General features: G+C 40.1%; 1 protein-coding gene across 1 annotated transcript; it reads right to left on the bottom strand.

Annotated features, from left to right (window-relative positions):
- Positions 1 to 1340: 1340 nt before the first annotated feature.
- On the bottom strand, positions 1341 to 2956 carry LOC307019860 (general transcription factor II-I repeat domain-containing protein 2-like; the record flags this gene model as incomplete). The annotated part of the gene is made up of 2 exons (XM_079650961.1): positions 1341 to 2614; positions 2866 to 2956. The coding sequence occupies 2 exons, from the start codon at positions 2954 to 2956 to the stop codon at positions 1341 to 1343; spliced, it is 1365 nt and encodes a 454-aa protein (XP_079507087.1).
- Between the last annotated feature and the right edge of the window lie 7975 nt (positions 2957 to 10931).

Below are 10931 nucleotides of genomic sequence, written 5' to 3'. Positions count from 1 at the left end.
AAACGTATTTGTGTTTGTTGATATTCGCCATATTCAGCTGGGCATGGGGCCTGCCGCATTTCTTTATCCACTGGCGGCATCTCTCCTCTCAGGTTTTGGGTTTAGGAAACGGGTAAAATATCACCCCCCCCCCCCTCTAAGCTTATGGGATATCTGCTATCCGATTTGCAAAGACCATAAGCACAACGCTTCACCATTTTCGCAATGAATTTGAACGCTAAGCTTGTCGGACTTCCACAGGGAGCCGCGCACGTGATCGAATATGATTGGACAACGGGCATTTAGGGGCGTGGCTTTGCGAAAGGTCAATTACGTGTCTCTTTATTGGTAGCCCACATGCTAGCACACACCTAGCTCACATCCTCCGTTATGTTAAATATGTTCTTTATTCTCGCGTCCAGGAGAGAAGCTTTAAAATGAGACTAAATGGAGTCTCTGAGAAGATTCAAATGGGATACTTTAATTAAAAAAGGCGCAGTAGTGTTACAGACAGAATATTGTTCAGGCAGAAAACAGCTGTGATCCGGCTCTCCTGAGCAAGAGAAGAGAGAGAATCCCTCGTCCGGTGCTGTTTTATATCCTCTGCTGGCTCGTCCCCGCCAGCCGGCTCGCCTCGTCTCTAATGTCCGTTGTTGCATTTAAACAGAGGATTGGTACTTTTCACATTCAATATATGCTAAACACGCCTTTTCTCCTCATATTCTCTTTCATAACTTTTCATGTAACACATTCTAAACGCCGTAATCAATACTCTAAAACAGGGGTGTCAAATTCAAACTTACTGAGGGCCATTCTGACGGTTGTAAATAAAATCAGGGGCCATGACATTCATTACAGTGATTCTTGTTATGGTTACAATTCATATACATGACTCAGAGATAACGCCAATGCAGCCAAACTGGCGTGTTTATTCACAATCAAACCAAACACATGACTGGCGAGAACCTGCCAGGAGAGGGCACATGGATGACAGGACCATAACAAATATGTTTAGAACTAGGCTAGCATGTGGATTAAATAAAATAAAAATAGTGTGTTCCCCCTTCATATTTGTGGATAATTCTTTATATCAGCAAAATAAGATGAAAGTGCTGTCAATAGCATCAAGTGCAAAACCAATGCTGTTTTTAAAGATAATAATAATTTTAAAAAAAAGAGAAGTGCACAATTAAACAAACTACATTAGCAGTCTAGCCTACAGTAGGTTCAGTTTATAACAACATAGTTCACAATTAAACAAAACCATTAGGACTACTACTGTATCTTTCAACACAACACATGTTTTCTGTGATAACACAAAATAGTCAGTGCAACAAGGCCTATCTGAAATGCATTGTAGTTTAACTTTTACCAGACACTCTGCACCTTTTCTTACAGATGATCTCATCTATTCTAGGCTTAATGTCCTTTGCTGTGGCCACTTTCAATACCGACGTCAGATGCTGGTCAGTGATCCGGGATCTGTGGGATGTCTTATTCAAGTTCATTATAGAGAACATCTGTTCGCACGAGTAAGTGCTCCCGAACATGGACATGATGTGTGCAGCATGAAGACGCAACTCTGGCACAGATTCAGGGAGGAGAGGTGCAAAGTCAGCAGCCCCGACTGACTGGTACTGGGTCTTCAGAGCGCTGTTACATTGCAGTTCAATGAGTTCCAATTGCAGGTGCTCAGGGGCAGTGTCGACATCAATTGCAAAAGGATTTGCGAACAGGTCAATGTTGAATTTCTGTGATTCAAAATCAGCAAACCTCCTGCTGAATTCCTCTTTGAGTGTGTTCAGTTTGTCAGCATACACTTGGGTCGGGAGTGGAATGGTGACGGTGGCGCTTATTGTTTGACAGGTAGGAAAGTGGGTCAAATTACCTCTACGCATATGCCCCTCCCACAGACGCAGTTTCAGTTCAAATGCCTTCACGGAGTCCCGCATCTCTGTGATCAGCTGCTTTCTTCCCTGGAGTTTCACATTCAGTGAATTGAGGTGCTCAGTAATGTTACACATAAACGCCAAGTCGCCCAGCCACTTTTCATCCTCAAGCTCGGGGACGGGCCTCTGTTTGCTTTCCATGAAACGAGCGATCTCAGTGCGGGTGTCGTAAAACCTCCTCAGCACTTTCCCCAGACTCAACCAGCGCACCTCTGTGTGATAGGGCAGATCCTCTTGCACGGAGTTCTCCTCCTCTAAAAGAGCCCTAAACTGCCGATGATTCAAGCCCCGTGCACGAATAAAGTTCACAGTTTTAGTCACAACAGTCATGACATGTTCCATGCCCAACACCTTACCGCAGAGGGCTTCTTGGTGGATGATGCAGTGGTAAACTACCAAGTTTTCTCCTGTGTCCCCCATCGCCTTTCGGGTCAAACCGACCAAACCCCGAACTTCCCCGCACATCGCCGGTGCACCATCCGTTGTCAGTCCAACAAGTTTAATCCAGGGTAGCTCCATCTTGTTCACGCTCTGCTCCACCTGGGTGAAAATATCCTTTCCCGTTGTTGTCCCGTGAATCGGTTTCACGTCTAAAAGTTCCTCAGTGACGGACAGCTGACTGTCAACCCCACGGATGAATATGGACAGCTGGGCTGTGTCCGTCCTGTCTGTACTCTCATCTACAGCTAGTGAATATGAATAAAGTCCTTGGCTTTTGTTTTTAGCTGGCTCTCTACATCGGAGGCCAGTTCATCAACGCGACTAGCCACAGTATTACGGGACAGGCTGATGTTTGAAAATGCCTGCTTCTTGTCAGGGCATACAACGCTGCACACTTTTTCAAGGCAGTCTTTAATAAACTCTCCCTCGCTAAACGGCTTGCTAGCCTTTGCGATTTCCTCGGCAATAATAAAACTTGCCTTGGTAGCAGCCTCACTTTCACTACTGATGCGGGTGAACATGCTTTGCTGATGTTGAAGGTTGCGTTTCAAGTCTTTGGCTTTCTGCAGCCGCTGCTCCATGGACATGTTAGCATATTGCTCGCCATGTTTCGTTTCGAAGTGTCTGCGGATGGTATACTCTTTGAACACTGCCAGCGACTCTTGACATACGAGACACACTGGCTTTTGTTTTAATTCACAAAACAGGTATTCAGCTTCCCACCTCTCCTGAAAATGTCGATAATCTTTGTCTACTTTTTGTTTTTTCGCCATCGTTTGTTTATGCTAGCTTTCAATCTCCTTTGCAAAGCGTACCTTCAGAGAAGGTTACTCGGCCGTTACTGACGTAGTGAGACGTGCGACAGCGCCCTCTTGTGTTTCAGCGTTGCATTGTCACAGACACAAGCTCGCGGGCCACATTAAATTGATGACCAGGATTGACAGGAGGGCCAGATTCAATATTGCAGAGGGCCATGTTTGGCCCGCGGGCCTTGTTATTGACACATGTGCTCTAAAATATACAGAAAATTCTTCACGGCTGGTTTGGTTTCCGATCATTACGGATGTTGTCACATGCTACTCTCGTCTGTAAACAATAATGTATTCAAATAAACTGTATCTTCATTTAATATTCAGCATTGTAGTCTATAGTTGTAGTGTTAAATCAGTAGGTTTTGGTTTGCACCACTCCATGTCATTTCGCTACTAAATTCACCTCTTTAGGAAATGGTATATTAGCCACATGCTAAATGCTAACCGGAGATGAAGGATTTTCAGAATAAAAGCTTAACTGGTTGTGCAAGAGCATTTCTGGTTTTTAACAGTATAAAACAGCGTTTAAACTGACGGTATGTTTAAGCTACATTATACCATCAAAACATTGATTTTAATTTCTAACAGTCCCTCCTTACACACCTAAAAGGTGTGTATCTAATACTGAAATCAATGAGTTCTTCATCTGAAATTTGCATAGCACATAACTCATGTTACAAACATACAATCAAAATGGAATGGTTCAATAGCCCTAACTTTACAAAAATACTTTGACTTGGTTCAAACATAAACGTTTTTTCTTGGACATAATTTCTAGTGTTTACATTCAGTATCATTCTTCAAAATAGTGGCAATGGCTTGGTATCAGAACATTTCTTCCTCCCTCCTTTCACAGAAACCGTTCTCATACCACGCTCAGTGTTAAGGCACTTGTTTTTACAAAGTGAAAAGAAACAAACCATTTTAGAACAGCAATGATTTATACAACATGAAATCTACCATATTAGAATAGTATAAAATAATAAAGTCAAATAAAATGGACAATCTTAGAGTAGTGTCAAATTAATTGGAATAATAAAAATATACTATCTTGGAATAGTATGAAGTAAATTGAAATGGATTCACTCCATTTTAGCATTTTAATTTTGCTCACTTCTTCACATGATTTCATCATTTAAAGAATCACATCGGCTGGACAGTCATTGATAAATCTCATCTCCGAACATCCATATCATTTAAACTAACTCATCATTGTCATCAACATCTGTATACGGGGGTTGGTCGTCTTGTTCTGCTAGCATTTGTAACTGTCTCCTCATGAGAAATGTACCCTCCCTCCTTTCATACCATTTAAGGTATGAAAGTAATATGTTCTCTAGAAGGGGCCGTTGAGCGTTCTACTCTGGGGTACGGCATTCTAGACAGTCATTTCTGGGAGAAGATTTTGGTCAGTTACAACAGTTGTAGAATTTCATCACTTAAAAGTTCCTACTCAGTACCTTTGGGTGGTCTGTTCTAATGCAGTGATAAAGTCCCTGAAATGGTGTGAAAACCGGTGGAATATCAATAACTCATTATACTAATTTATTTTCAATTATTGTCTACTTAAATAACTATGTTAAGCCCTTTTACAGTGTGTGGAACTTTGGGTGCCCGAGCATGTGATAATTACTCCCTCCTTTAACAAGGATTTTAAAAACAGAAGCCATTTCATTTAATGGTTTGTAGTTCAATTCCGGAATTTACACTTATGGCAGGTTTCTCCTTTAAATAACATCTCCAAATGTCAGGTCATCTGGTGAATGGATGACCATTAGGAGCTGGTGGCGCTTGTCTTTTAAAACTCATACTCTGGTGCCGTGCGCTCCCTCTGAAGCTGCAAGTAAGATTTAAAACATCTGCAGGGTGGGTCGAGCAACCCCTTCTCCCTGAACGATATTTGTTGTAAAATATGCACAATCACAATGAGTGATCCAAGGCCCCCCATGTATTACTCCCAATTATATTATTTTGTTTTAATTAAAATGTGCAATCTCTCTTTGCCCAGTGTCTTTTTAAAACTCTACATCTTGGACGAAAAACAAATGTTATTTCCACCTTAATCTTCCCTCCTGAGGTAATAACCATGCTACAATGGAGAAATCAATACTCTAGATTGGAATATATATTTGGCTTGGTACTAGCTCTACCTTTAACATTTTCCATACAAATAAAGATTTGTCTGCTTTTATAGAGTGGTTACTAAAACCATCCCTTTAAACTGTAGATCTATACTGTAACAAAATTAAATCTTCCCCAAATTCACACATGCATAAAAAACTCTTGAAGAATAATTTGTTCATATGATGAAAAGATTGAATAATATGTTCTACCCTCAGTGTGTTTTTAGGGTTATTTAATAGTTTCCTCTTTATAAATTCACCAATTGATTAATCCATGGCTAATAAATATTTTTCTTTACGTATTTCTCGTTATTGAATAAGTTTGTTTATGTGTAAACTCACTCACTCCCGTTTTCCTTCTCTCCCCCTCTGGTTGTCAAGCCACGACCCCCTCACGTTCTGCCGGACCATGCCAACTCCTCCGTCCTTTCCTCTCCTCCGTCCACCTTCTCCTCAGTCCATCCGCTCTTGGGTCCTTCCGCTGTAACTCTTTTCAGTGTCCCATCTGCTTTGCATTTCATCTCCTCCTTTACAGTCTCTACTGGTTGCATGGAGGGCGTATTCCGCTCTCATGTCCCACACTCTGCTCTTGTGCCCAAATCTTGTGGCTCAGCTTGGAACTTCATGTCCTGTGGGAGAACGATGAGAGTCTGCCTTTTTATGTCACCTGTAGTTCTGGATGCCTCAGGTGGAGATGGTTCAGCTCTGCTTCTCTGTCTGTTCGATGGAGGAGGAGGAGTCTTCCGTGGTGAGGTCTTTTGTCTGCTTGGACGATGGGGTCGTAGCGGTCTGACAGGCGGATAGATAGATAGAGAGAGAGAGAGATCTCGGGAGGCATTACGTATAGTTAAATTCTAACACACTGAGGTAAAATAAATCCAACCTTTTCCATTCTATTTTCCTAATCTTACTATCCATCTTAGTTGTTAAATGTCATCTAAACACAATTCATGTCTACTAATAATTTTACCATATCCCTAAACATTGCTTTCACCCACTGTAACATGTTTACTCCAATTAACTCTTTCAGGAAACCATTTTCTTCTATACATTTAAATACCTACATGTTTCAAGCACCACATATTTCACACACTATAAAAGAACGCCTCCATATTTTCTCCATCACTTTAATCCCACTGTTATTTAGAACCGTTGTAACTTTTGTGACTGGACATATCTGAAATGTCGCCACTATCTGCTGGGGAATCTTGTTCATAGAGTTTGTACATACAAAGCTGTACTTGTGGGTTAGTAGCCTGTGTCTAACAATCATTTTCAATAATTGTGCTCAGGTCACCGATCGGTTGTTCATAGCTTAACATGGGGTGTTTCTGGTACGGACTAAAACATGGATCCAGTGTATTTAGAGATTCCCCTAATCTGTAAATCCCCATCACTTACATATCCCGATCACTTAAACCCATTTCATCATTTGATACAAGAACTGCATATAGGGGGGGTGAATCATCTTGATTATAACCGCCTCACCGTTGGGAACGAGTATTTCTAACTCCTCCTCTTGTTCCTCAGCTGATCTTTTGGCTCTGGGGATAAGTGAAAGTCTCTGAAACACAGCTGGAGTCTTGTTAGTGATGTGGGCATTCTCTATGAGTGAACTAATGGTTCCATGTTTTACTTGATATTGTACTCCCCTTCCAAACAGAAAGGTGCCAAGTGTAATGAGCACAATCGACAATGCTATTCTGCCTCTTATCCCTAGGGAATAAAATTGGACTCTTTTTCAGATGTAAAACAAAAAATAGGTTTTCACATTAATGTACAATCTATAAAAATCTATAGACAATTTGTCTTTTGAGCTGTTTCTATCTTTATCTTATTTCTATTTATTGTTTTGTTCCAGCTCTCCCAAATCAGTCCTAACTCCCAATAATTTTCCGGAAGTTGCCAGTGAAGGGTGACAATGTGTGAGGTGGTGTCAATTTGCTCCTTTTTCTTTACCTTTAAACCGGAGCGCGTGTGAAGTTTGTTACAACTTTTCACGCTTCCGTCCACCGGGGATGAGCCCACTGTCTTTTGTAAACTTTCACCCTCACCCAATCACCTGGCCGAACAGGAGTCTCTTCTGGTGTCTCGTCTGGTATCTCTGTAGTTTTCCTAGCCTGTGTAGACAAAACTTGCATAATATTACTCAGAGTTCTGACATATTCATCCACTTCTATTTGTCTAATATCTAACACTGGACCACTCCCTCCTTGGAGAAGGCCCAAACTTCGGCATACCCCTTGTTGTTATGAGACCTATTGTTGACTACATGTTATTATTTATTAACTACAACGTCACTGAAATCAACATATCTGTATAATCATGACACTTCCTCCTTTGAGCATAAAATGCTCAATTAAGATTGCAATGATTACCCTATTATGAACAGGACATGTAAAACCCATAACGTTGCATTAAATAAATATAACCCACAAGGGGTACAAAAATATCGTACAGATGGAGCACTGAATTTCGGACTCCAGCTTACAGCTTCCTGCCTACCACCAGCCAAAGACCAGTATAGAGGAATGTTAAGCCCTCCCACTATTTTCCAAGAGGGCGTTGCCAGATTTTCAATTTCAGGTTTTAACCAGGAGATGGCGCTTCATTCACAAATACAGAAAGACAAGTTTCATGGACTTTCAGTTGTGTTTTGAAGAGCATTTTAAAACATCAATATTTTAGATCAACTAAAGTATATCTAATCTTGTAATTCTATAATATATAGTCTTTATATACTAAATAATCATAATTATAATGTAAATGTTTACATTACACTTCTTTATTTGTTATGCTCATACTTTAACCTTTACAATCGTTTGCTTTAATATGCAGTATATTTTTGTGTTTGCTTCCTCCTGCTCCCTTTCGGACACATACTGTATGATTTATTATTATTATTAATATGAAGATATTATTAAGATAAGATAAGATGTTACTTTATTGATTGAACATTTTAGTTTAGAATGTGCTGTCCCACGGTAATTCAGAAGGCTCACAGGTCACATTCCGACCATTATTTAAAACAATAGGTGCTTTCACACCTTCTACAGTTTGATTTGTATAGAGGGAGCTCTGTCAGTTTTCGAATTACCCATTTGCTTTCGGGGAGCCCTATTTTTCAGAGCACATCCTGCTACTAACATAAAAGTCAACTAACTGAGGGTCACTTGCAATGACAGTGTTGTGTCTAACTGTAAGCTTGTCACTCAGAGTAACCTACCGTTAATTTAGCTGCTGGAGAAGAAAGATCAAGGGGGGAGGGGGGGAGAGAGCTGTGGTTGATGGGCCATTAGTTGTGTAAATACACAGCTGAGAGCTGCCGTTTCATTCAGACTGTTTAAAAAACTGTAACAACGGAGTATTTTTCTTAGCGGATGCATGTCAATTTAAATCAATACATACAACTATTTTTTAAATCAATACATACAACTATTTTTTAAATCAATAAAAAAAAATTCTAAATCCATAAAAGCATTTCAATTAATATTGGGAGTCATGTCGTTACTTTGTTGAGAATTTGGCCGTGTAATAAGCGGGATAATTTGCAGCGACTCGTTCCTTATGGGGAAAATAACACCCGTCATGTGTGTGTAGTAGAGGTGTGTGTGGTTAAAACACTTTCATGAAGTGAAGGAATTTCCTTCTATAAAACAGCTGTGGGCAGCAGTGAGTGTCACGGACATGAATTCATAGATCAAGGCAGACTGGTGCACACACTCTCCTGTCCTGCCAGGCGACACGCCCGTTCTAAGCCGTGTCCCTCACTCCTCACATCCCAAGCATCCCCACAAGTGTATTATGTTGTTACATCGTTTCAGATGTTATGTTTCAGTTGTGCTCTGTCTATGTTCAGTGATGCAAACTTGTCACCTTTCGGCGAAATTCGCCGTTTTGAATCCAAAATAAGTCGTTTGTGTGATTCATGTAGATCTGCAATACAAATATTTTTGGGGTATGGGGGGGGCTGGGACCCGGAGTAATCTGCGGCCGTGAGCTGTTATGTGCCATCATGACACGCATGGTGTTCTTTTTTTATATATTATAATGAAGTACGAGCTGTGTGCACGAGTCTTCCTGCCTGTCGGCTCTGCTCATGGATGTATAATAAGGCTCTGCTGCTCCGAGATGATGGTCTAGCTTCAGCAGCTACATTACCTACGGGTGCGTTCGTTAATATTAACTGTGCGTCCGGAGTCACTGTGGCACAGACTGGACCGCTGGTGAACAGCTGTTAGAACGGGCCATTCAGGTGTTCAGAGCAGAGCTCCCTGTCGGAGCGGCAGAGCGTGATGTGAACTGAAAAGTTTTTCTGTGGCAATATTATTTAAGGAATCGTTGAGCTAGCTAGCTAGCATACAGCTAGCATACATCACTATCTGCTAACGTTAGCTTTAGCCTTCTATTTCTAATAGTTTTTTTCATAGGCTATAAACAGAGGTGGTATAAGTATATATATTGTACTTGAGTAAAAGTAGAAGTACTCAGATCTTGTACTTGAGTAAAAGTAATAGTCCCAGAGTGTAGGAATACTCTGTTACAGTAAAAGTCCTGCATTCAAAATGTTCCTCAAGTAAAAGTAGAAAAGTATTATCATCAAAATATAGTGAAAGTAGCGACAGTAAAAGTAGTCATTGTGCAGATTGGTCCATTTCAGAATAATAGATATGATATGTTTTATAATGATTGATCATGAAAGTGTTCTCAAAGCTGCTAAAGGTGCAGCTAGTTTGAATGACTTTGTAAACTGCAGGGTAGCTTGTGGATTTACTCCAGGTGGAACTAAAGTCTGATTTAACACTTCATTATATTTCACTTAATTAATCCAGATCTGTGAAGTAACTAAAGGTATTAAATACATGTAGTGGAGTCAAAGTACACCATGTACCTCTGAACTGTAGTGGAGTAGAAGAACAAAGTAGCAAAACATTGAAATACTTTAAAAAAGTACAATTATCTCAAAATTGTGCCCAAGTATAGTATTTGTTGAGTTTCTGAACTTAGTTACTTTACACCATGTGGCTATAAAGATAAAAAGACTTAAGCCTTGCACAGAGGCATGAAAATACATTTTCAAAATGCTCAACAGTGCTGCCAAATTATAAACTGACTGCTCCACAATTTGAAATAAATGCTTTCATATATTTCTATTAGATGTGACTCTTTGGCGTTTCTGTTATTATTAACACTGCTGCTTTAGTTGTTCTGACTGCTAACATCCTCTGTCATTCCGTGGGGTGGGGGAGCCGGGGGCTCGGATCCTTGTCACCTTTTTCATACCTGATGAGTTTGCATCCCTGTATTTTAAAAAGCCTCAGTCACCTTAATTCATGTCATAAAAACATCTCAGGTCAGTAACACTCAAAGCTAAATGTGCAATACCATGTTCAGCTATGTTACTATTTATAATGTTATTGTTGTTACATCAGAAGATGTACATATTGAAATGATTTCTTAACTTACAGTAGGCTATTTTTTACAATGTGTGTTGGAAGGATTTATTAAATTACAATGAATATTGTCATTGTTGAAGGCTTTTAGAGAAGGGTGAACTATAAGCCTGAATTACATAACATTTTATACCTAAAAACATAAAAGCCACAATAAATAAGTCACAATTATTG

The sequence above is a fragment of the Notothenia rossii genome, assembly GCF_949606895.1.
Source record: "Notothenia rossii genome assembly, chromosome: 9".
Taxonomy (NCBI): domain Eukaryota; kingdom Metazoa; phylum Chordata; class Actinopteri; order Perciformes; family Nototheniidae; genus Notothenia; species Notothenia rossii.
This window is presented reverse-complemented; position numbering and strand designations above follow the sequence as displayed.